General features: G+C 46.7%; 11 protein-coding genes across 11 annotated transcripts; 6 read left to right on the forward strand and 5 right to left on the reverse strand.

Annotated features, from left to right (window-relative positions):
• Window positions 1-281: 281 nt before the first annotated feature.
• Window positions 282-2,448, forward strand: I302_102013 (uncharacterized protein; the record flags this gene model as incomplete). The annotated part of the gene is made up of 6 exons (XM_019187393.1): window positions 282-551; window positions 647-829; window positions 901-1,504; window positions 1,589-1,734; window positions 1,798-1,948; window positions 2,075-2,448. 6 exons carry the CDS (start codon window positions 282-284, stop codon window positions 2,446-2,448), a joined length of 1,728 nt encoding a protein of 575 aa, XP_019050271.1.
• A 580-nt stretch (window positions 2,449-3,028) lies between these two features.
• I302_102014 (uncharacterized protein) lies at window positions 3,029-6,060 on the reverse strand (the record flags this gene model as incomplete). The annotated part of the gene is made up of 7 exons (XM_019187394.1): window positions 3,029-3,063; window positions 3,122-3,285; window positions 3,373-3,552; window positions 3,637-3,827; window positions 3,904-3,998; window positions 4,115-4,318; window positions 4,401-6,060. 7 exons carry the CDS (start codon window positions 6,058-6,060, stop codon window positions 3,029-3,031), a joined length of 2,529 nt encoding a protein of 842 aa, XP_019050272.1.
• A 655-nt stretch (window positions 6,061-6,715) lies between these two features.
• I302_102015 (uncharacterized protein) lies at window positions 6,716-9,492 on the forward strand (the record flags this gene model as incomplete). The annotated part of the gene is made up of 7 exons (XM_019187395.1): window positions 6,716-6,937; window positions 7,011-7,079; window positions 7,132-7,236; window positions 7,310-7,655; window positions 7,770-7,890; window positions 7,965-8,116; window positions 8,234-9,492. The coding sequence occupies 7 exons, from the start codon at window positions 6,716-6,718 to the stop codon at window positions 9,490-9,492; spliced, it is 2,274 nt and encodes a 757-aa protein (XP_019050273.1).
• Window positions 9,493-9,754: 262 nt separating this feature from the next.
• I302_102016 (uncharacterized protein) lies at window positions 9,755-10,603 on the reverse strand (the record flags this gene model as incomplete). Its single annotated transcript, XM_019187396.2, has 4 exons — window positions 9,755-9,862; window positions 9,945-10,028; window positions 10,248-10,387; window positions 10,561-10,603. 4 exons carry the CDS (start codon window positions 10,601-10,603, stop codon window positions 9,755-9,757), a joined length of 375 nt encoding a protein of 124 aa, XP_019050274.2.
• A 454-nt stretch (window positions 10,604-11,057) lies between these two features.
• On the forward strand, window positions 11,058-11,789 carry I302_102017 (40S ribosomal protein uS10; the record flags this gene model as incomplete). The annotated part of the gene is made up of 4 exons (XM_019187397.1): window positions 11,058-11,166; window positions 11,381-11,480; window positions 11,552-11,651; window positions 11,736-11,789. The coding sequence occupies 4 exons, from the start codon at window positions 11,058-11,060 to the stop codon at window positions 11,787-11,789; spliced, it is 363 nt and encodes a 120-aa protein (XP_019050275.1).
• Window positions 11,790-12,086: 297 nt separating this feature from the next.
• Window positions 12,087-13,671, reverse strand: I302_102018 (uncharacterized protein; the record flags this gene model as incomplete). The annotated part of the gene is made up of 2 exons (XM_019187398.1): window positions 12,087-13,300; window positions 13,386-13,671. 2 exons carry the CDS (start codon window positions 13,669-13,671, stop codon window positions 12,087-12,089), a joined length of 1,500 nt encoding a protein of 499 aa, XP_019050276.1.
• A 1,044-nt stretch (window positions 13,672-14,715) lies between these two features.
• On the forward strand, window positions 14,716-17,340 carry I302_102019 (uncharacterized protein; the record flags this gene model as incomplete). The annotated part of the gene is made up of 10 exons (XM_065869403.1): window positions 14,716-14,770; window positions 14,829-14,864; window positions 14,981-15,117; window positions 15,203-15,466; window positions 15,530-15,614; window positions 15,686-16,185; window positions 16,327-16,444; window positions 16,499-16,605; window positions 16,668-16,848; window positions 16,937-17,340. 10 exons carry the CDS (start codon window positions 14,716-14,718, stop codon window positions 17,338-17,340), a joined length of 1,887 nt encoding a protein of 628 aa, XP_065725475.1.
• Window positions 17,341-17,621: 281 nt separating this feature from the next.
• On the reverse strand, window positions 17,622-19,406 carry I302_102020 (uncharacterized protein; the record flags this gene model as incomplete). The annotated part of the gene is made up of 6 exons (XM_065869404.1): window positions 17,622-17,871; window positions 17,956-18,103; window positions 18,163-18,255; window positions 18,345-18,492; window positions 18,623-19,184; window positions 19,303-19,406. The coding sequence occupies 6 exons, from the start codon at window positions 19,404-19,406 to the stop codon at window positions 17,622-17,624; spliced, it is 1,305 nt and encodes a 434-aa protein (XP_065725476.1).
• A 289-nt stretch (window positions 19,407-19,695) lies between these two features.
• I302_102021 (uncharacterized protein) lies at window positions 19,696-20,924 on the forward strand (the record flags this gene model as incomplete). The annotated part of the gene is made up of 5 exons (XM_019187401.1): window positions 19,696-19,847; window positions 19,924-19,964; window positions 20,027-20,116; window positions 20,170-20,480; window positions 20,550-20,924. 5 exons carry the CDS (start codon window positions 19,696-19,698, stop codon window positions 20,922-20,924), a joined length of 969 nt encoding a protein of 322 aa, XP_019050279.1.
• An 84-nt stretch (window positions 20,925-21,008) lies between these two features.
• Window positions 21,009-22,719, reverse strand: I302_102022 (tRNA pseudouridine(55) synthase; the record flags this gene model as incomplete). The annotated part of the gene is made up of 5 exons (XM_019187402.1): window positions 21,009-21,933; window positions 22,030-22,184; window positions 22,254-22,309; window positions 22,374-22,546; window positions 22,643-22,719. 5 exons carry the CDS (start codon window positions 22,717-22,719, stop codon window positions 21,009-21,011), a joined length of 1,386 nt encoding a protein of 461 aa, XP_019050280.1.
• A 372-nt stretch (window positions 22,720-23,091) lies between these two features.
• On the forward strand, window positions 23,092-24,565 carry I302_102023 (uncharacterized protein; the record flags this gene model as incomplete). The annotated part of the gene is made up of 6 exons (XM_019187403.1): window positions 23,092-23,264; window positions 23,335-23,416; window positions 23,478-23,748; window positions 23,808-23,853; window positions 23,924-24,138; window positions 24,192-24,565. 6 exons carry the CDS (start codon window positions 23,092-23,094, stop codon window positions 24,563-24,565), a joined length of 1,161 nt encoding a protein of 386 aa, XP_019050281.1.
• Between the last annotated feature and the right edge of the window lie 415 nt (window positions 24,566-24,980).

The raw sequence follows: 24,980 nt of genomic DNA on the forward strand, positions 1-24,980 counted from the left end.
ACTCACGACCCGCTGTCCCCTACGAGAGCGACCATCTTGAAGCGCTAACCTCGACCAGCTGTCATCGCGAAACGTATTTCATAGGTTTTTGCTCAACCTTGTGACCAGTGTGAACCTTTCATTGTCAACCCTTGGATTTTCGGGAACTCAATCAGTCCAGACATTGCAACCCCTTTGATCCTGGTAAGTATACAGACCACCCCTTCAGCGTGATATATAAGGTTCTCATATATGGTTCTGCTTCGTCTTTGCTATTCAGCGATATATCGAATATAAAAACCATGTCCTCACCGCCAACTTCCCCTCCAGCGGCAAAGCGACAGAAGATTGATCCCTCACTCGAAGCAGTCGTATCGCCCTCGACATCTACGCAGGTCAACGGACATATCAATGGAAGTTCGTCTGCACCAGTCGCCAGCTCAGCACCTGATTTACCTGTAGCTTCTTCATCGATTGTTCAAGCGGACGAAAGTGATGATGAAGAGGAAGAACAGGAGGTGAAACATGAGGAAGAGGATGATGGGACTCATAGGGATATGTACCTTGATACGGTGAGCGTTCATTTTCATTCAATTGATCAAAATAACAGGAGAGGACTCTGTTGTAATGGCTCGACAATATGCTAATGATCTGCGAATCGTTGTAGATCTCACGACAGAATCTTGATTTCGATTTTGAGAGATTATGTTCCAAATCCCTGAGTAACATCAACGTGTATGCCTGTCTGGTCTGTGGAAAATATTTCCAAGGTCGAGGTAGAGGAAGTTGGGCGTATCGACATGCGGTGGGTGAGAACCATAGAGTATGGTTAAACCTCAGTACAGAGAAGGTGAGTCAGCTCATCTTTCATGACCACCCCGTAAAGGAGTATGAGCTGAACGATCTGTTCTCCTAATTTAGTTCTACGTCTTACCAGAAGGATACCTCGTATCGGATCCATCATTGAATGACATCATTCACGTCCTGAACCCCCGATACTCCTCCAGGGAACTACAAAAGCTATCAAAAGGGAACCAAATATCCTATACACTATCCAACCAACCGTACAGACCAGGTTATATCGGTATAAACAACATAAAGAAGAACGACTATCTCAACGTCATCATTCAACTCCTCCTTCATATCCCCCCCATCCGCAATTTCTTCTTAGATCCCAATACACCCGAGCTCAAGGAAGAGCGTAAACCCACAGAACTAGTTTTGAGACTAGCGGTGTTGGCTAAGAGGCTGTGGAATCCGAAATTGTTCAAATCGCAGATCTCCCCACATGAGTTTCTGCAGGAAGTGAACAAAAGGTCGAATGGGAAGTTTAAGACGACCGAACAAGGGGATCCGGTGGAATTCTTGAGTTGGTTGATCAATACCCTTCATAGGGATTTGGGGGGAGGTAAGAAGAAGAATTCGAGTGTGATTTATAGATCTTTCCAGGGTCAGGTCCAGATTCAGACTCAGCAGGTCATCATTCATAAGGAGTATTCGAGGCCGGTGTTTGATATTGGAAGGGGTGAGTGGGTCTATCCGTGAACATTCACTGCGCAGATGGAAGAAATCTCTGATACAGCATGCTGATATCTGATTTCTATGGTAGACATCCAAACAATCTCATCACCTTTCTTATTCCTCGCTCTGGATCTACCAGCCACACCGTTGTTCACCGATGTGAATGAAAAGAAAATTATCCCTCAAGTACCCTTATCTACCATCCTCGCGAAATTCGATGGAAAAACCACTCAGGTGAGTCGCTTCATACTAAACCCTAAGGTCCCGGATGAGAGACTGATATATATTCTGGGATAGGAATTCGGACCAACACTGAAGAGACACCATCTTACGATGCTCCCGCCATACTTGATATTACATATCAAACGATTCACCAAGAACAACTTTGTGTCGGAACGTAATCCTACGATTGTCAATTTCCCTCTGAGAGGCGTGGACGTTAGCGACTGTGAGTGATGTATATCTTGTTTCCTCATCCACAGAAACCATTCCCTAAACCTACTCGACAATCATATCACATCCTTCATTTGAATCTACAGTAATACGAGTAACTTGCTAATTCAATAATAAACAGACGTCGACCCAAAACCCTCCGATCCATTACACACGCAATACGACCTCCTCTCCAACGTCACTCTAGACACTACCAAAGCATCCACCGAGACCTCAGGATTGGGGCCAGGTATAACAGCCAGCAAGAAGAAAAAAGCCAATGGGGATACCGAGGAGAACTCCCTCACTTGGAAAATCCACGTCAGGGCAGGTAAAAATCGGGAAAATCATGCTGCCCGTATCAAGAATGAAGATGCAGACGATGGAGGGGAAGAGGAGGGGGAGAAATGGATAGAGTTGCAGGATCTTAGGGTCGAGAAGGTCACGCCGGAGATTGTGTTTTTGGGGGAGACTGTTATTCAGGTCTGGGAGCGGAGGGATCTGAGTAGGGTGTAGGTTGTCAAGATTGGTAGAACAGGTGTTTTGGGTACAGTAGATCTGTTTGGTTGTGTATAGACTTGAAGTTGAAGTAGATGAAGACAAAGAGGAAAGGGAGGTTAGGATGCGATGACAGTCAAAATAGAAAATGCTGTACGCAGAGCCAAGTTGCACATGGGAGATGAACATGTATAATACATCATGATTGGTGTGGTCAATCCGAGGGTCATGTAGATCATTTACGTCTGTTGCTGGTGTTGCTCCTGATGTTGGAGCAGACCAAAAATGAGTAAGTAGAAGGATATGTTATATGATGCATCCTCATCTTTCTTCACATGTCCAACTTCCCTCGTTTACATGACACCATCCTCATCCTCCTCTCCTGCCATCGTATGATAGATCTGATATCTGATATCTGAACTGTACAGTATCGTCAAAGAATATACAACGTAAATGATAGATATGTATAATCAGATAAACATGAACCTTCCCCACATATTCCTAAGTACTGCTTTACACATGACACTCGTATTTGTCCATGTTACTGCCGGTTATGACAGACCAGACTGCGTTTGGCGAATTTGTGTTCACACCATACCTATATCTTCTCAAATGCGAATCCCATATACAGATCTATCATATCCCAATATCAGCTATCGAATCTACACGCAAATAGATATACTGTACTCACTCGCAGCTTCCCATTGATCTTCATCCATCGAACTCTCCCCCTGATCATTGACGACCCCCATCTTACCCAACAATGGACCGAAATCACGAGACCCCTTCTCCTCCTGAAGGATATCATGGAACGGTTTCTTGTATATCAGACGGAGTCGGTATTCCATGGCGAGGCTGGATTGGATCGTGAGATCAGCAACGTGCATCATACATCAAAACAGTATCAACGGACAGAGGGGGTTGGGAAGAAGGTCAACTCACGATACAAAGTTCTCCCAATCTACTATATACTCCGGAACGTCCTCGACCGCATCCATAAGGAAAAACCTATACTGATGTCCATATATACCCTTATGTTTCCTCTCAGAGAACTGAACGTAGTAACATGAATTGCCGAATCGCAGCTCTTCGTCATCCTCGGGTAACTCGTTGAGCTTTGATCTGAAGGTAGGGGAATATCAGCTACCCAACAATCCAAGGGGCCCTGGCCTGTGAGCGAACTCTCACAAAGAAGCTCTTACTCACAACAACAGATCCGCGTTTGGTATCGTACCAATGAATATCCCTCCTTTACGCAAATACCTCGATACATTCTCAATCATCATCCTAACTTTTGAAGCAGATTCGAATGCGTAGTGCATACAGAATTGCATGGTGACGTTATCGTAGAGGTCCTTCTGCTGGAGTTGTTCAGGTAAGATATCACCGAGGGGTTTCTACCATATCATACGTGAAGTCAGCCCATACTGCAAAAGCGCATACATATATCACTAGAGAGACGGATGCACTGACAGAAAAACAATCATAGGCGAAGAAGAATCCATCGAATCGACCTTGCATCCTCTGATATCTCTCCGCAGCTTGTTGAACTGAGGTCTCAGCGAGGTCTGTTTTCAAAAAAGAGTCAATCAGCTAAATTCCTTTCCAATTTATACACATTTGGAGAGGTGAAAGAGGGTGATATCTCATAGGTGACTGGGTAATAGGAAACCATCGGACCCACCCAATCCAACGTATAACATGATTCTAGCCTGTTTCCACTTATTCAGATCCCCACCTTTTCCACACCCTATATCCAATATCTTCCCCTGAGGTCTATGGGCGAATTTCCCAATTAACACGGACTTGATCCAATTATTAAATTTCTTCAATCCTATTATAGGTGAGAATTCTCTTCCTTCAACTCCCACTTCTGGCCTGGAGTTATCTATGAAATCAATGCATTTGTCAGCTGGATGAACTATCGAAAAACTTCCGCCAGGTCAAGCTGAGGGGAACGATAAACTCACAATGATCCGCTACAGCCGCGTTATTCCCTATATACTGCCTCTCACTAACCTTCCTTCTCTGTAAATCATGTCCTGCATATTCGTCCTCATCCCTGTCCATAGGTCTCTTCAGGTGATTCTGATTCTCCGCTCCATTACCCGTAGGTCTCCTCCCTCTAGTCAACGTCCCTCCCCTGGGTGGACCGCCGGGAGTAGCCAAAGGATCCTCAAACGCAGGGGGATACGCAGCAGATGAGCCGTGATTTCCTCCATAAGCTGATCCAGGCGTAGGGGTGACAGAGGGATGTCGTCCGATCGAAGCTCTATCGTCCACATAACTCTGCGATCTATTATACCTCATCGCGTAGTCTTCATTCTGCGGAGGAAAATACGAGGTGCCATCCTCATTTGGGAAGCTCGATCTGGGTCCAGGAGAAGGTCCAGACCAAGATGGTAATGGTTTCTTCGCCTTTCGTTTCCTCAAGGGGTTGTTCTGCTGAGAAAGACTCCTGTAATATGCTAGCTCATCCGCCTCGATCGGTCTGGTCACATTCCCAGGTGCGCTCATCCTATTTGGGTTATATGATATTCCTCTGACTATAGGTGAAGGTGATCGTATAGGTGTGAGTCGGGGGGCAGGATATCCAGTGGCCGATGTCTGACTGGACCTACGTGACGGTGTAGGAATCTGAGTGGATGGGTCGGTATATCGTCGGGCGCTTGCTGAGCTTGAGGAAGTGGGTCTAGGTTGATCCTCCGATAACCTCCGGGTAGAGGTCGTAGGGGATATCACAGCGGGATGCGATTGAGGCTGAGATTGATAGCCGAATGGATGGGATGCACTGGACGCTGAACCTGGTCTGGAGGAGGTGTAAGGTAATGATTGATGTTGACTCCGTGGCGAGACTGAGATGGAAGGTGAACGCATAGGTAAAGATTGGTATGGCCCTCCTCCGGGTGTACGTTGTTCGTAAGCGTACATCTCCTGTTGGTGTATAGGTTGTTGAGGAGGTAACATTGGTCTTTGTGCCGATACTAATGATTCCCTTCGATGGATCTGAGATGGTTCACCGTACTGTGGTGGATATCCTGATTCATGACTCTGCTGTAAAGGGAGAGGTACAGATGCTCTCTGAGGGCTCATCTGCGTAGGTGGGTGAGGTGATCTGGATGTGGTTGACCTTGATCTAGGATAGGCAGAGGCGGGTGTAGCAGGTGTCAAAAATCCATTGGGATCTAACATGTGTGATCTTGATCCGGGAGAGGGGTTTGAGGGAGAAGATCTAGGTAAAGAGGAATTTGAGTTTGTTTTGGAAATAGGCTGGGTGGAAGAGTTATTCAGCAATCGATGGATATGCGGTCTTGATGATCCCTCATCCCCTTCTTCAGGTATAGATGATACCGACGGTGTTCTCTCACTGCCTCTCCGCGATACTGGCGCGGGAGCATCGTTCAATAATCCTCTTAAACTGCTGGGTCCTGGTCCTGCGGGTGGTGGGGGGGAGTATGACGAGGAATGCTGGGTCAAGGAAGGTCTTCCTCCATTGGACGTCACTTCATCCCTATCCCTGTCGTAAGGTCCTCCTCCATATGCCGATGGTGGTGTGGGGTATTTGAAGGGATCATTCTTCACCACCGAGGGGGAGGGTACCTCGCAGTCTCTGATAGGATCGTACACCATTGTCGTTTACGATCCCACTATAATCCAATCAGTTGATTTAAGTAGTCAAAACTAATTGGATGAGTGACAGGAGCTGGATGATGCTGATCTATCACCCAGTTGTGATACGTTTGTTGTATGCTTAAGAGAAGGGAGGCGAATTTGTTTATAAGTTGATTTATTGCTAAAGAGCGACAAGTTGAGTTGAGTTGATTTGTAAACCGTCTTATTGATACATCCTGCTTGATAATCCGCGTCTGATAGGAGATGGTAGAAAGGTCAATGATATAGGTAGCGATATTGGATGAGAAGGTAGGTGGACCGTATGTAATCCTGAGATGTTGATGTTGTTGAGACGAGGAAGAGGATGTTGATGTTGTATGCTACTGCTGTATTTATACATTGAAAGTGTGTATACTCGAGTGTACAAGTCAAATTTGCAAAAACATACACACACAAGCTAAACGTGGCACTTGCACTAATTACACGCTAAACATATATAACGGCGTTTTACACCATGACAGGTTATTTCCCGGTCCATCCAACTCTCTTCCTTGTACTTTGTTATATCCATCATATACCACATCATCATTGTCATGCATATATAGCCTATAGGAAGGACAAGAACGCATACACACATCTGAGAGGGAAAAAGAGCAAGTTTTAGCCCACGGAAATGGTATCAACAAACTCCATAGCAGGTCCATCGAGATCACGCGGACAAGACACCTGGGCACCGACTAAATACTTGGAACCACTTCATCCAGATAATGAGGAGGTGCACGAACAGGCTGCGTATCAAGCTGCAGTGACTAGACAGGGTGGGGACGATAGGAAGAGGAAGATCAAACCTAGGCGAGCGGTGGATTATCAGGGTGGGGTGATAAAGTGGAGAATGGTGGGTTTGTCATACTTCTACAATTCCAGCCAGGTTTGTTGGAGCTGACTTAGTCTATATGCATGATGTACAGTTGACAAAGATGAAGGGGATCAAAGATTATAGACCTGCTATACATCCGAACCCGTCAGATATAGTCAATGTGAGCTGCTCAAGTATCTGTGTTCGATCTAAGCTAACGTACATTGGAATAGTTATTACCCCCCGTAGCGCTTAGACTGAACCCGTCTACATCGATATGCGATCAATGGGTACATACATCTATTAACAAGGAGAGGTCTCCGACCAGAGTAGTGCAGGTAAGCCAGGTTTCCTTACTAGCAGTGTGCATCTTCGCGAATATCCAGCTGAAGTATGTCTACCTCGTTGCAGTGGACCCCAGACGCCCGTCGTCTACTAACAGGCAATGACAAAGGCCAATTCACCCTCTGGAACGGAGCATCCTTCAACTACGAGTCCATCACCCAAGTACACGATGATAGTATCCGTTCGTTCACCTACTCCCACAACGGTCAGGCACTAGTATCCACCGATAAATTGGGTATGATCAAGTATTTTACTCCGCACCTGACGAATATCCATGGATTCCAGGGCCACAGGGAAGCGTGTCATGGGGTCAGTTGGAGTCCTAATGACGAGAGATTCGTGAGTGGCGGGGATGATGGGTTGGTCAAGATTTGGAGTTATAGGGAGGCGAGGGAGGAGAAGGTTTTGAGTGGTGAGTTGCTCATCATTCCGTGTCTCATGAAGAACTTTGTCTTCACACTCGACATAATCGTTGCCGAGATGGAGGCGATCCATTGAATGATACTGACTGACCTATACGCTATAGGCCACGGATGGGACGTAAGATGCGTAGATTGGCATCCCACCAAGGGACTCATAGTTAGTGGAAGTAAAGATATGCTGGTCAAGTTCTGGGATCCACGAACGGGCAAAGATCTAAGTACATTGTGAGTCATCTTATGTCAAGCACTCAACGTTACAGTGCTCGTGTGACAGAGACTGACTTCTTCGTGCGGCTTAGACACTCCCACAAATCTACCATAAACACATGTGTATGGAGTCCAGAAGGTCATCTAGTAGCTACAGCCGGAGGAGATGCGGTAATCAGATTATTCGATATAAGGACGTTCAGGGAGTTGGAAGCTATGAAAGGGCACACGAAGGAGATCAACTGTGAGTATCTCCTCAACAAGTGACCTCATACGATGTACTATCCAGAAAACCTAGTCTTACCAAACTTTACACAACTCTTGAATGTTCTTTTGCTAATCGCTATCTCCAATGGTATAGGCCTAGAATGGCACCCAATCCACCACTCCCTATTCACCTCCGGCGACTCAGCAGGAACCATCAACCATTATTCACTCACATCCCCAACCCCATCCGAACCCATCACCTCCCTCGCATCCGCGCATGAAGACGCAGTATTCTCCCTATCGTATCACCCCCTGGGACACCTCCTATGTTCAGGTTCTAAAGATTTCACCGCCAGGTTTTGGCAGAGAGCAAGACCAGCAGGGGGACACGAGAAAGATCGATGGCATCTCGGCGAAGAACGAGCGATGAATGCAAAGTTCGAGGAGAAGGACGCGGGATGGGGAGGTATGGCTACTACCACTACTACTTCCGGGGTTGAGAAGGAGAAAGAGGGTGAAGTTGGATTACCGGGGTTATCTAACCTCGTCGCAGCTGTCAATGCCAAGGTCGGACCAGGAGTCGGTATAGCCGCGAATGGAAGTGGATCAAACACACCTGAACCTCCTTTCCTCTCAGGGACCGGTTTACCTGGTCTGGGAGCATATACGAACAACAGGGAGAGTTCGACTACTACCAGTCCCTTGAATATACCGCATATGGATCAGAATGGACCACCACCTGGTATGGCAGGAGGAGGGAGAGGAAGAGCACCATTGCCTTCTCAAGGAGATATGTTAAGGCAGAATAACATGGGCGAGGGTGGGTTTGATGCGGGAAATAGAAGGGGTGGCGATAACAGACGTGGTGGAGGAAGTGCTGGAGGAGGTGGGAGGTATGGTGGACAACGAGGTGGAAATGGAACTGGGAACGGGTTCAACAATGGACCTGGAGGCGGAGCAGGTGGACAGGGAGGATATGGTGGTGGATCGGCTGCGCCTGGTGGATATAATCAGAATGGAGCCCCAGGAGGGTATGGACCACCTCAAGGATACGGAGGAGGACAAGCACAAGCACAAAGTGGATATGGCGGACCACCGCCGCTTCAATCCTATGGCAGTCAAAGTCAGAATCAAAATCAGAATCAGGTCCAGTTCAGTGGATATGCACCACCCGGCGCTGCAGGAGGATACAATCAACCACCTGGACCTGGACCTTCAAGTGGACAAGTCCAAGGGCAGGGGTATGGGCCACCTCAAGGATACGGCGCACCAAGCCAGAACCAGAACCAATATGGCCCACCTGCACAGGGGTATGGTGCACCTCCCCCTCCACCTCAACAGCAGGGTCGTGCGCCGCTGCCTCAGGGGTATCCTCAACATGGGTTTGACGGTAGGGGGAATGGGTGGAGGTGATTGCTTTGCAGTGTAATGGATAGTTGGGAGTGGAAGAGGGATTCAGGCCGTTTTGCTCGCTTGGATTAGTCGTTTTTGCATACATTCAATTTGTATTGACTCATTTGCATGGATATGATAATGCATGAATTACCAAAAGTGATGAAAATATTGTGTACAACATATAGATATGAAGGGGCATGATCCAATCGGAGGGAGTTCCCCGCTCCTATCCCAGACTTGCCCTCTTGGTCCGACGCATTACTACTCAGAGAGAGCTGACCTATCTTCCCACCTCGTGCTCTGCCAATAACATATTGGGTATACCGTTCGAAATGGGATATACGTGCCCGCACCCTCTACACGTCATATTACCTTCTTCTACGTGGAGCTGAAGTTCAATCGATAAATTAGCATTTTGCACGCTCAAGGACGTAATCGCATTTGATATTTGTAGGATAGAGGTAACGCACCTCCATCAATACATGATGTAATGCTTTGAGCTGCTCTTCGGTCCATTGATCAGGCATCTGTTCGGGTAGACTCTCATCGCCGAGCTGTACGGGGACAGACCGATTAGCATGTATCCTTGAGAGCTATATTCTCGACTCTCTCATAACATGATCTTCCCTCTGCACTCTAAGTAATACGAATAATACTGGTATTCCCCAATCGCTATCCATTTCTTCTTCTTTCCTTTTGCGTTTCACCACATCTCCAGTACTCCACCATCTAGATTGATGAGATTTTGGGGGTGAAAGACAGATCCCACTCACAGATCTGGCGGTATCTACCAAAGCACTCCAATCCAATTTCGGTAAGAACCTCTGTATGAACTCCAAATTCTCAGGTGCGGGACGGACGACTAGCTCGACATCGGAGAATGATAAAGGGAAGTTGTCTTTTGTGCAGTTTTCTGCGATAGTATACACATTTTGTGATCATGATAGATTGATGGTTGAGGATTGAGGATTGAGGATTGATGATCGATAGAGTAAAAAGCGGGAGACGAAAAGGAAAAGATGATGGATGATAATCAGCTTCATATCCACCGGTTGATGCGAATGAGGAATGATCGGTAATACTCACTGACGTGACATGCCAACATGTTATGCGTTATCAGTCTGACCATTTTGATATTCTTATTTGATGTGATTCGTTTGGGGAGGGTTTCAAGAGGGTCAAGGGAGATGTATATAGTATATTTGCTTGATGTTATCGATAACAAGCAGCGACATGAACCCTATCTCTCAACTTTCTCAACAACATCTTCCTCCCAAAAATCTCAACAACGAAGACGGAATCAAATCGACCATTCCTTTCGCACGTGTCAGTGAACCGCAGAAACGCCACACCCATGACAAGTGATTCAAAGGCAAGTTGAACCAATAAAACACCGCCTAACCCCGAATTAACGAAAAAATCCACCAGCGTCCACCGTCCACCATCCACATGCTCGAAATCATCAAATTCATCAACATTTTACCTTTCTCCTTTCCTTCTCCCCAAGCAGTCACCGCTATCTACTCCCCTCACAGACCTATCACAGTAGACAAGTCGCTGTTTAGCAACTCATAACCGACAAGATGGCCGAATTCAAAGATGATCTCGAAAAGACCGGTGGTGCCGGTGCCGCCAAGATCCACAAGATCAGGATCACCTTGACTTCTAGGAATGTTAAGCCTTTGGAGAAATGTGAGTTTGGGATTGAGTTTGGCGGTAGGGCTTTGCAGCGAGAGGGGTGAAGAGGGAGGGAGGAAGGGATGATTTGGATAATCAAGAACTAGGCTAGATGGACGTTCGTGGTTTCATGATAGAAAGAATCACGAAGAGGAATATGGGAATAGGATGAATGAGGACTTGCATGTCATCTAGACAACACCTTGCTAATCTCATTCTATCCCCTCAGTCTCCACCGACCTCATCAACCGAGCCAAGGACAGAGACCTCAAGGTTAAAGGTCCCGTCAGACTCCCCACCAAGGTCTTGAAGCACACCACCAGGAAATCGTAAGTTTAGTCGTCCTCGATTCATCCATAGCAGTCGTTCAATGCTGACATCGTTTGTTAATCCTCCGTAGCCCCTGTGGTGAAGGTTCCAAGACCTGGGATCGATACGAGATGAGAATCCACAAGCGATTGATCGACCTCAACTCCTCCGCTGACGTCGTCAAGCAAATCGTGAGTTTCGCTATTGGGATCGACCATACCTTCCATCACTTGGTGAACTCTCGCTGACGTCGTTTTGCTTTTACATCCGTATAGACCTCCATCTCCCTCGAACCCGGAGTTGAAGTTGAAGTTACCATTGCCGCCTAAGCTCGGTTAGCTCAACGGAGTTTGTAGTGTATTTAGAATTCTTCAAATGCATACTACATGCTCTCTCTCAAACGAAAACAGACCAGCGATATCGCGGCTTCCGTGATAGTGATATGACGGTCGATTCAAGTACACTCAAGTGAATTTTTCGTTAAAGCTCCCGCTTGAGTGAACTTTTACTCAGTAACCGCAAGTACAACCGCCTGCATCATTCGAAAGATTGATATATTAGGCACTTCATCCAAAATATACAAAATCTATTTACCCTCTATCTTCTCGTTGCTATAAGACACTTGACTACTCCTTAGACAAATCCAACAACCTTCCCACCCTGTCCGCCTCCCTCAACCCACTAACAATAGCCCCCGCAACCGACCCGCGATGTTCCATCTCAGTATGTTCCCCCGCGAATCCCAACTTCCCACTCCAAATCGGTCTGCCCAATTCCTTGAAATCCATCGGACTTCGCTCGTCATTCTCGCTGATTATTGTGGGGGTCGTAGTGGCCCCGAGGGAATATTCATCCTTCAACCAATCCGTCAATTCTCCATCTACAGGTTCATCAACTTCACCTGAGGGATTCAACCTCTTCACTAAGAATTGATGGAACGCTTGTATGACGTCTTGTTTGGGATGTGCGAGTAAGAGTTTGGCGGGAGTTTCAGAGAGGTATGTAAGGAGGATAGGCTGTGGGGAGGAAAGAGTAGAGGAGATGGACGCGAAGTTCGCTGTGACTAGTGATGAGGCGTTGAAAATCTCGTCTAAGGTTGAGGTTTCGTTCAACTCTGTCGTAGAGGAGGTGGGTAGGAAAGTGTATGATCCTGTGTTTTCATAGTTGGGCCACCAGGGTTTATCATACTTGACTAACAACTTCTCTAATGTTCCGACGTTCGTGCCCTTGATTATACCTTGGAGTTTTTGGGGTAAGCCTGGTTCGAAGAATGACGAAGGGAGAGTCTTAAGTACACCCAATGGTATAGTGGAGATCACGGTCCTACCAGTATATTTCTCCCCTTTTGAAGTGTTCACCTCGACACCATCACTGGTCTCTTTGATTCCGCTAACTTTTTGATTGAGCTTGATCTCGACTGTATCGGAGGATTTCAAGACTTTCTCAACGAAAGATTGATATCCCCCTTCTGGGGCTGCGTCAGACCCTGCGAACGAAGTGGTACTTTCCCATCCTGACCATTTTAGTGAGGCCTTTTCGAGTTTGAGACCGAGGGGTATTTCGAGTGTTCGAGCGAGACCTTCTGCCAAGGTTTCATCTACTGACGTAATCGAGCTTGGAGTAGATTCGGAAGGGTTGGCAGGGGATGTTGAACTGACGTTGGTGGTTGATGGGTCTGATGATGGTGCGGATGAGGTGGAGAACAGCGGGGAGGAGGGGGAGAAGAGGGCCGAGGCTAATGAGGCGGTCGAGGGAGGCGAGGGGTGGGGGAGCTTGGTTGATGCTTGGGCTGAGGAGAGGGATGAGCGGAGAGAGGCAGCTTGGGAGGATAAGAGGGGACCTGGAAATCATGACACGCGTTAATTGAGATTGCATTACGACTTGCACGTTGTGTACGGTTCAAGTTCTGGTGGTAAAATACCCACCATCAGGACCATAAACAACCCCTTCAGCAGCTTTTGGCAAAATCGCTTTGATCCCCAAATCCTGAGCAAGTCCTTTGGCAGGATTACCTTCCTTGTAGCCATGTATCCAACTACATCCCAGATCAATCGTGTTCTTATCTTTATCGGACCATGTTCTAGCCCTCCCTCCTATCCTATCTCTAGCTTCTAACACCAAGACTGAATGTCCCGCTGAAGATAGTTGTTTGGCAGCTACGGCTCCTGACCATCCTGCTCCGATTATGACTGTGTCGTATGATTTTGACATTGTGTGAATGGATTTGCGAACGAGCGATGAAGGGGGTTTGATCATTCTTTTGTGGGTAAGATGATATATGTACTGTATGGGGTATATATGGGAGATGGGATTATGTGATGTTGAGTGAGGTGATGCATATGAGTAAAGTGGAGGAGTATTGGGTTATCGGACCGGTTCTCGGCGTAATAACGATGAAGTAGATGCCACAAACGGTGATATGTTAAAGTGGGTTATATTTCCGTCCGGATCAGCCAGCTAGAGTGATAGTATCGATGTCATGTTGTTCCACCATACGAGTACGAGTTCACCTCTCTGTCTACCTACCTTTTGTTGTGACCCTGAATATTCAATTCACCTTACACTCGGCAACATCCCTCATCCTGCACTCATCCTTCTCGTCATCACTGCAACTGCATACTACTAAGCCATCTATACCACCATTCATCGACACCTATAGCAACCATGTCGAGCTCACCGGTAGAAGAATAGACACAAGCATCAATCACAAAGGAGTTCAGTCCAGCAGATACCCCGCTTTGTCCCCTCGCCACTGCACGGTGTACGCTGCATATCAATTACACTGAATTACCCTTAAATCAACCGGAGAGTCGCGACATTTCAACCTTTTTTCGGATATCGTCACAACATCATCAACATTACGACTGGTCATCAATAGCATACCAACCTTCACTCTGCATACAAGACAACATACGACCATTCTCAACATTGCGATAGCAATAGCTATACCACCGTACATAGCATTGGACTGGTAGAACAGTTTATTCCCTTTAGCACAACACGCGACTTCGTGCGGTTTGTTGTTGTTTTATCAGATATCCACCTCCACTTCCGGGATCAACCGTTGTCAACAGCAACAACCTCTCATATAAGTCCAAACAAGATAGAGATTACTACAAGCGAGGATATCATTCACTGACATCAAGGGAGGAGTAAAGCATAGAATACACTCCTCCCCTTGTCGTTCTTCCTTCTTCCTCCCTTCTCTACCCCCTCCTTCTCCCACCCCACTCACACGATCAGTAGAGTTACAGGATGACTGTCACTCAGAGGAGAGCACGGAATGATGCTCAGTCGGACGAGAGGCCAGGTGAGCTAGCTATCGCGGTGGACCGAGATGACGAGCTGACTTTGTATTCTGTGGAAAGTAACTGAACCCGGGATCAAGTATACTTGCGATTTCTGTGAGTAACGTCTGTGTCGAATCAACCACATTCTTTTCCTCTTCCTCTCTTGGTCTTTGACCTGAAGTATCCTCGACGATTTTCAGACAACTTGCTAATATGTGCCTTTGCCTCAGGTCACGTTGACATAACCCATACGGTCCGTATAAAATGCGCAATGAAAGAATGTGAGGAGGTAGATCTATGTCCAAGTTGTTTTTGTGAGGGTAAAGAAGGTCTGCGGCATAAAGCGTGGCACGATTACAAGGTAGTGGTGAGTAAACAATCAACAACCTCCGAAGATCAGAAATGCCGAAAGTCGTCTGCGATAGCTGCTGATTCGAAACCTCATCGTGCAGGAACAACACTCCCAGCCTATATTCTCACCAGACTGGGGAGCGGATGAAGAACTCCTGCTCGTCTCAGGACTGATATCGAATGGATTAGGCAATTGGTTGGAAGTAGCTCAGCATGTGGGGACGAGGACGAAAGAGGAATGTGAGAAGCATTACTTGGAAGTTTACCTTGGTGTAGGGATGAAAGAGGAGCAGGAACTGAGGGATGAGATGGAGCTTGATGGATTTGAGGAAGGGGAGAGGAAGAGGCGGAGACCTTTCATGCCTGTGAGTGTGGATGATAAGCTTTTCCCCAAGATCAGATACTCATGTTACTTGGAACCTGTATAGCCAATGGACAAAAATTTCAATGTCGATCCCGACGAGTTCCAAGCTAGAAAGAAAGCTAGGATAGAAGAGATGCGCAAACCCCATGGTAAGTTGTCTCAACCTTTTCCATCACAGGTCAATTTTCGAGGATGCTAATGTCTAATACTTTACTTATAGCTCTACCACCACCCAACGCAGCTCCCTTAGTCTCCGCACCAACGAATCACGAAGTAGCAGGATTTATGCCCGGCCGATTAGAGTTCGAACATGAAGTAGATAACGAAGCTGAGATGGCAGTGAAGGATATGGAGTTTGGCCTGGTCTTCAAGTACGGTGGTGATGCCCAACCCGAAGCTAAGATTACCAGACCGCCAGAAGAGGAGGAGGAAGAAGACGGGGATGCGGAAGCAAAGGAAGAAGAGGGCGAGGAAGTGAAAGTGAAACCTGAACCTGAGGGTGATGGTACAGAGGATCAACCTGTTGCTGGACCGTCATCGTCGCCTGTGAAAGATGTTAAAGGAAAGGGGAAAGCCAAGGGTCCACCGTTGCCTGATATAGAGGACGAGGATGAGTTGGAAGTCAAGTTGGCGATGTTGGATATTTACTTTTCGAAGTTGGATAAGAGGATGGATGCGAAGGAGATTCTGTTTGATAGGGCTTTGACGGAACATAAGAAGGTGAGTGCTGTCCTACTATAAGGAGCTTGTGATTCCGTGACACACAGCTCAAATACCGACGGGATGACGGATGTACCACCTTAAGAAAAGACTGCTTCTCTCTCGATCTGGCATCATTGGCTAACCAAGTTGCTATTGCAGATCCAAGCAGCCGAGCGTAAACGACCGAAGGAGGAGAGAGAGCTCATTCAGCGGTATAAGGTGTTTGCCAAATTCCAGACTGCTCAGGACTTTGAAGTGCTCATTGAGGGTTTGATCTGTGAGTTGTTCGCCAACTTGTACGTGAGATAGCAACTGACTGATGGGTCTGTAGATGAGCAAAATCTTCGAAAGCGTATAACAGAATTGCAGGAATATCGACGTATGGGCATAACGACCAATGCTGAAGCAGAGGCTTATGATAATGCTAAAGCTGCTAGGGTGAGCTCGTTCTTTTCAACGCATCACAAGACAACAAGCTTACATCTGAAATCATTATGTAGGCTGGATATCGACCCCTCGTACAGCGCGATCGACCTGAAGTTACGGTCTCAGGAGCACGTATAAACGCAGGACAACATCGTTTCCTACATGGTGGAATGGGTACACCGCCACCTGGCGGAGATCCGAAGAGTCGGGAACCCACACCTCGAGTCATTCCTACAAGTGTGGGCAGGAAGCCTCGTGAGTGAACTATCCCCCTTCATACACTCATGACAAGGTGTATCATGGAATGTCATTGTACTGATTGATATGTCTTTTTTTGCTATAGCAACCCCTCTCAACCTAGCCAACGCCGCATCGTTAGACCTCTTGTCACACGACGAACAGCTCCTCTGCTCTTCACTCAGAGTCCTCCCCAAACCCTACCTCGCCATCAAAGAACTATACGTCCGAGAGAACGCAAGACGCAGTGGCTGTCTGAAGAGACGAGATGCAAGGAGGATGTTGAAAATCGACGTCAACAAGTCAGGCAAGATATTTGATTTCCTCGTTGATCAGGGGATACTAGTTCTCAAATATGATATCCATGCGGGTCCCAGACAACACCAGCTGAATGGGATAGACGAGCAGAGTTTCAGTTTGGGTAAAGATGGGGTGTTTGAGGGGATTAATATCAATGGGGTGGGGTTGGGGCCTTTAATGGTGGATGAGATTAGGTTGAATGGGAGTTAGGGTGTTGATCCACCAAGTTAACGACTTGAGACGTGAACATGAGTTTGGATGATGGTGGTAGTTGGGAGAAGGGTATTATTGGTTGACTGGGATGAAATGAGATGGGATGGATACATTAGTACTTAGAAATAGCATTTACCAAGTTAAGTTGGTTTATGTGAACTAGCTGGGACTGGAGTAGAGATATCATCGATCAGAGAAGATACTTATTTAACGATTTATGGGTTGTATGCATTTATCTATACTGGTAGTATCAACTGTGTTATTTCTTGCATATACATCTATATCATCCTCCCAATCCAAATTTCAGTTTCGCCCTGATCCCTCTCCACACCCACTACCTTATCTACCAATCTCAGGCTTACACCTTTCTCCTGCAACATCGTCCATAGATCTCTCTCAGACGGATCACGTTGTTTGTACGCTAGTATCAATATTGGGGGTTTCTTCGCTGGTGAAGGGGCAAGGAGAGATGTGAGAGTGCGTAGGAGGGAGGGGAAAGCTGAGGTATTGTATGTGACGTCTGCGGCGCTGTGTAGGTATGAGATCAGCGTTCGAACACATAGATATACTCTGATCAGGTCGTGTGGATGGGGCGGAGGAGAAAGCACTTACACGATCAATTCTGGTGGGTTGGAGGATACCCAGGATGGTAGGGGTTGATCCCAGTCCAACACCTTTGCGTTGACCTGTGCGTTCGACGAGGAAGATGAAAGTAAGGAATTGAACGATAAGTTCTCGTTCATCAGAGGTATAGCTGTGTCTGTCGTGGGGATAAGCTACGTTACTACGTTGTTAGAGGGTGATCATGACAGGACATACCTAGATCAGTAGCTATTATATTCCGTTTGGAATCTGGCAGATACCGCTGGATAGCCAAGGCTAAAGCGATGGATACGAGACCTGTGCCGCTCCCTATATCAATGGTAGACGAGCTGTGTCAGCTTCTATACCCCCAATTGGAGAGGTAATTGAGCAGATGAGAGTCAAGGGAAAACACATACCTATCTCTAGTATATCTAGATCATCCTCCTGCCTCAACAGATCAAAGACCTTTCGAACCAATTCATCGGATTTTCCGTCGAGATCGGAAGTTGAAGGCAAGTATTTCCAGAACCATGAGGATAAAGCTAGACCCGAATCCCATATTTTCTATTTCACAATACAGCTGATCAGCATTGCCGCCATGTATATGAATTTTAAGCAGTTTACGAAATTGAAAATATGAGAGAGAGGTCTTAAACAGCATATAGCAGTTAGGTAAGAAGGGCGGAATACCCACCTTGTCTAGATCAAAACTGGTCTGTTCAATTATCCTCAACATCTCCTGTTCCGTCCCCTGTTGGCTTTCCAAGACTTGATGTCGGGGTAAAGTGAAATCCCGAGTGATTCGTCCTTGTTTCGGCCCATCATCTTTCTCCTTCTCCTTCTCCTTCCCCTTGCTTTTACCATTCTTACCATCCCTGCTGTTCTCCTTCTCCTTCTCCTTGTGTCTCGAGGATTTTCCATTGACGCCCTTCACCACCCCCGCTGTGGAAGTCACCTCAGACCGTACAATGTTGATTCCCTCGCTCCATACTCCTATCACATCGACCTCATCCTCGCATAATCCCAACAAACTCGACGATGGACCTGCACCTTCTCCCTTTTCAGTAGGAGGGGAGAATAATCCTAGCCTCCAAGATTCACCTATCTGTACATTACTAGGCAGAGGTACAGCGATAGGTTTGTATGTACTTTGAGGAGGTATGAAGATGGTCAATTCCTTGGGGGAGGTTGAGGGGGAGAGAGTGGGAGAGAGACGTTGCCAGGTGTAATGGATTGTCGTGGGGTTGTAACGCAATCTAGAATGAAACATTAGCATCGATCCATTTTGGGCGGTCGTATATGCATAAGCAAATGAATGATCGCTATGATACATCGTATTCACAAGATACGTATAGAAGTAGGACACTCACTCACTCTGTTCGTAGATCATTGGCTATCTGAGGTGTTATCACTACCTCTTTCGTTTGAGATGTTATGGACACGGGCGGTGGACGGAGGAAGGAGATGTACCAATACATCTTGGAGGTCTTCCTTGATCTCTTCTTGGACGATGAATTTGATCAAGTCACCTTGACTCTTCCTCCGAGGGTTTGATACTAGTCGGAGATGACGCTGCAGCCGAATAGAAGAGAAGAGCACAGACAAAGTCGAGTTGTAGAGATCCAAAAAAGTCGATGTCAAGAGATCTCAAAAATCCTTATCGAGCTCGGTTTTCTCGAATCTGACAACCGAAGTCTTTTCCTTTCTTTCTTTCTCTTCCTCCCTTCTTATCTTATCTTGCCTACAGTATGATATAGCATTCAATCAATGCCTCTGGTAGAATACGATTCGTCTTCCGACTCGGATCCAGATCCAGATCAAGAGCATGAAGATCGACAAATTATCAGTAATGGGAGAACCAAACCCAAGGACCAAAAAAGGTCAGAATCAGATGAAATGATCGTTCGTCCCATGAAGAGGTATGTCTCATTCATATGCGGAACTCTAGCTTGCTTTGGGATCTCTCTCGCTGACTCCACCATGTGGGGTTCATAGACAAAGAACCTTACCTTCCCTTCCTGATACTTTCGAAACAGGTATGTTCAGCTAACTCATATGCAACGTCTGCCCCCAGCTGACTTTCAATCGTGAACGATAGCACCCAAAGACGATCCATCACTACACCAGGGTCGAAGACGCACGCGACCATACGTAGATGGAGAGTACAACACCCATGTCTATCTTTCTTGTGAGCTGTCCCATTCACTTGCTTCCGTGTACTAAGCTTATGATATGACCCAGTAAGCATTCCCACTGGTCTGCGAATGATTCTCGAAGAAGTGCTCAAAGCGATTCAAGACGAACTGCCGACTCATACCATGCACTCCCTCTTATCCTCCCTGCACATCTCTCTAACCCATCCCCTACCTCTGCGACGCCACCAGATCATCCCTTTCCGCAACGCTCTCACCGATCGACTGAGGACAGGGGACAAGTTCAGGTTGAGCTTTGCAAGTGAAATCAAGGTCTATTATAATCGCTTGGAAGGGGGTGAGGAAGGTAGTGGTGGGAGGGCATTTGTTGCGCTACGTGTTGGAGCAGGTGCCAAGGAGGTGAGCTTATGACTTACCTCTAAACCAAATGGAGTTGTAAAGCTGATTATGTGTTTTGCGTTTGCGTAGCTGGAAAGTATATTGGATAAAGTCATTCATCCTTTACTTGAGGTTAACCATTTCCCGAAATATCATGAGAACCCGGAATTCCATACCTCGTTTGGATGGACGCTGCTCCAACCTACTTCTGGAGAGTGCGACGGTACAATAGCTGGGGATGTCGATGATTATGATACGCCTAATCTCCCGACCACCCCAAGGGATTCCTCAACTACTGAATTCAAGTCAAAGTTCACACCATTCTTAGACGATCTAGTCAAACGCATCAACACCAAGTTCGAGGATGCAATATTAGAGAGACAACCCAAAGGCGGATGGGAGGTAGACACCGTCCAATTCAGAGTAGCTAAAGAAGTGCATATTCTACCGTTAGGCAAAAGGTAGACAATTGTTGTAATTACACATGAAACATATGAAATATCAATGCCAAACAATATCCTATCACACACTGCGCTTCCACTCATCCACCTAATACACCTTCTTCCCATGTTCAGGTCCATGCCCTCCATTAGTCGGTACAGGCACATTAACGAACCGCCTCAGCATCTCGATTTCCCACTCTCTCAACCCACTATCATACCTCCTCTGCCTGATAGCTTCGGGGGAATAATTCGTGTGGATCTCTTCGGCGCTCATCCCCGACATGATAGCCTCTTCCTTTTCCTGTTTCTCAGACTGGATCGTCTGCTCTCGCTCGGCGATGGCTCGTTCCCACACTGGCCAGGGGATCGAGCTGTTCGTAGGTCCGGGAACATCCTCTTCAAGCTGACTGGCCACTTCAGATTCCCCCTTCACTTCGACCGAGGTAGGCTTGGCCGACAAAGCCTTCTCATCGCCATATAACGAGAACTCCCCCTGCCTCGTTCTCGTGAGCTTGACCACATGTGCTCCACATCCAAGCGCAACTCCAATATCATGCACGATAGACCTCACATACGTCCCGCTCGATACCGTCATCCTGACAGTGAATGTGGGTGGTCGTAAACCGTTGATGGGTGATATCTCAGGGTAATCGGGTTTTTCCAAATCCGGCACAAAAGATTCTTTGTCCACTTTCTCCTTCGTCGTCTGGACTTGAGCTACCGGTACATCCCCTGCACCATTAAACGCATCTTCCTCTGATACTTCCTTCTTTGCTTTCGAGGATGACTCCGTACCGGCTTGAGAGACTATGTCGGTCAATTTCCTAAATACCTTCTTCTCATCCTCTGAGAGTCGTTTGGTGGGCCATTTGTACTCGTGTCCCCCATCTCCTGGGGTCACGGATGCAGGTTTGAAATCTACTAATTCGATGGATACTTGGCATTTACGTGTGGGGATGGGTCGTGGAAGGGGTTTGGATTCTCGGGCGTATTCATAGAGAGGTTTACCGTCCATCTTCAGTGCTGAGAAGCTATGAGATGAAAAATATTAGCGTGATATCAACGGACATTCTCCGCTATAAGCAAGAAGAGGAGAATGGATGGAGAGATAGTATGAGGGTACTTACATCGGAGGCACCTGATCTATCTCTCCTCTGAACCTATCCAGCACTTTCTCTATATCTTCCCTCGTGACATGTTCCCAGGACGACGTCGATAATACCGGATCATCAGAATCCATAGAAGTGGTTATGCATCCGAGAAGACCAATACTTTCGTATTCCTATCAGGTCGTTCAAATCAGCTAGAGGACGAAGAGCGAAGGTCTCCTTGGACCAGCTGGATCATTTACCTTGGTGCATTCCAAGAACCTATTCAAATGCTTCGTACCTCGATTCACACCGATGACTACCACATTCAAGTCAGCTGCTTGCTGTCCCTACCAAAAGGTGGATCACCTTGATGAGCTAACCTAATACACCATCAGCCAGCGGATCCAAAGTTCCCCCTTGACCAATCTTCAGCCCCAAATGAGTCGTATTCTTCTTTTTGTTCTTCTGGTATCTCGCATGTTTCCGTTTCTCGGGATCATCGAATAATTTAGAATCTAGTAAGAGCGATGTAATTGAATCTATCACTTTCATGCTGCGAGTCAATCACTTTGTTAGCCTTAGCTCACTGTATTCCGTCGTTATTTCACTAGAGTAAAAGAAGGTAAGGGCTAGTTATAGAGATACTTACGAACTAGGCCCAGAGGGTTTGGCGATGGGGAATAACCCATTGAGAGGCAGAGGAGGTATGGAAGGTGATTTTGGCATTGTGGAAATCAGGGGTGAAGGTCGAGTTATTCCGGTTGAACGAGGTAGACCCCTCAGAGGTTGGCGGACGAAGGGTTTGATCTTGGATGAGTTCGCTGATGAACCTCAGCGCTGAGATGATCTTGGGGTAGTTGTGTATGGGTATAAGTGAAGGGAGTTGAGAGATGTCTATTCGGTCCTCACAGAGAAGTCAAGCTGCATCTAACTTTTTTGCTCTCACCGACTGTGTTACGTAAGCACTTCCCCACTTCAACATCACACCTCGATGAAAGGTTGAGTTGAAGATGCAACATCCTACCCATAGGTCTTCTTCCCTCCTCTCCATCAGCAACAACAGCAAGAGCTCAACATAAGCCAGGACGATAACCCACCATGGCAGCTTCATCATCCAAAGCCCACGTGAAGCACTTCAAGCCCTACTTCACCCCTCTCGAAGTGGAGAAGCTATCCGCGAAACAACGAGGGAAATTGAGCGTATCAAGAGAAGAGAAAGTGAGGCAGCAGGCTTGTGGGTTCATTGATGCTGTGGGTGTACGATGTGGATTGTAAGTTGGATCGCCTTTATTCACTTCACAAGGAAACACAGCTTATACTCTGGCTTTGTGTAACACATAGTCCGAGAAGGACAATAGCTACTGCTCAGACGCTTCATATGCGATTCCATCTCTTCTTTTCCTATAAGGAATTCAACTATATCGTAAGTCTCATAGTCTCCCTGTGTACCCAGGAATATAGCTTATGAAAGATGGTGGCAATAGGAGACTGCACTCTCAACATTATACGTGTCATCCAAACTACACGATACAATCAAGAAACCACGAGATATCATCCTTGCTTCTTTCCCTATTCGATATCCAAATCTAGTGAGAAAAGGAACAGTGGATATAGCTACCGCCGAGGCGAATGGGCTAGAACATGAGAGAAAGAAGGTATTGGCCATTGAAAGGTTGGTATTGGAAACTATGGGGTTTAAGTTTGGGGTGGAAACTGGTTTGAGGGGGGTTATAAAGATAGGGAAGAAATTGGGTTGTGGGTTGATTTTTCTTCCTTGGAAAACGATCGTTCGTGCTGATGGCTTGATCATATAGTGGGCAAGGACTTGTGTCAGAATGCTTGGAGAGTGGCTGTGGATTGGTAAGTTAGACGTATCATCACAGATAAGTATCGTAAAGACTCGGCTGATGGGTATCGTACTGTATTTTAGTCATCGTACTCAGGCGCCTTTGTCTTTCCCTCCGCATATCATTGCTCTAGGATCGATATATACAGCTTCGCTATTATTGTCAGAGACGACGAAATTACCATCGAATGGAACTATCACGTCCAACGGGGTGCACTCTGCCCCTCAAGTGGTAGATTTGCTAGGGCGGTGCGGAGCATGGGAAACGGAATACTCAGCTACGGCAGGTCATATAGATGGTGAGCTGACCCCATTCGACCAGGTAGAACATACAGCTAATCACACTACACAGATATCGCACACCACCTGATAGACCTATACACGACCATCCTCTCCTCACTCCCCGACACTCTACCTAGCGCACATACTCCTTCTCCGGTCTCACCGAAGGAACCGAACCCTTCTTCATCCCAAACATCAAATACTTCTACCTCATCGCCTACAGAATTCCCATTACCCCTCTATTGGACATCGCAGACATTGACCGAATTGAAAATAGAGTTGAGAAATAGGAGACCTGGTGGACCACCTGCGCATGTTGGATGGGCACCTGCTGGGTCTGAGAGTGTCAACGAAAATGGCAATGGGGGGGATGAAGCTGTTGAAGGGATGGGGAAGAACGAGGGGACGATCAGGTTCTTATGGGATGAGGAAGAGGTTGTATAAGCTGTAATCTTTTGTGTCAACTCATACTGTATGTTGCAGAGCGTGGCGGATGTATACCATGCATAGCATCATGCTGCATTTGCCAGGTAATCAGACCTACGTCCATACATATCTTCATGTTTGTAATGATACCGCTATATATACGTTGTTGAGGATGATCATGATCGGCCCAATATGGTTCCGAAAATGCCGCGTATAAACGCATAAACGTCACTGACTGCAATACCGACGCCTGAATGTGAATGACAACAAACCATGTTGACCTGACATTCATCCATTAGCATACCACATCTCAGACTCGTTGTTATTTCTGACTACACTCAACCCTCACCCTCCATATCCTCGTCGCTCTTTCTCCTTCCATACTCTACAAGTCGACACTCAACGTCACAGTGGTCATTCCCTCCGGTCGGTA

The sequence above is a fragment of the Kwoniella bestiolae genome, chromosome 1, assembly GCF_000512585.2.
Source record: "Kwoniella bestiolae CBS 10118 chromosome 1, complete sequence".
In the NCBI taxonomy this organism is placed as follows: domain Eukaryota; kingdom Fungi; phylum Basidiomycota; class Tremellomycetes; order Tremellales; family Cryptococcaceae; genus Kwoniella; species Kwoniella bestiolae.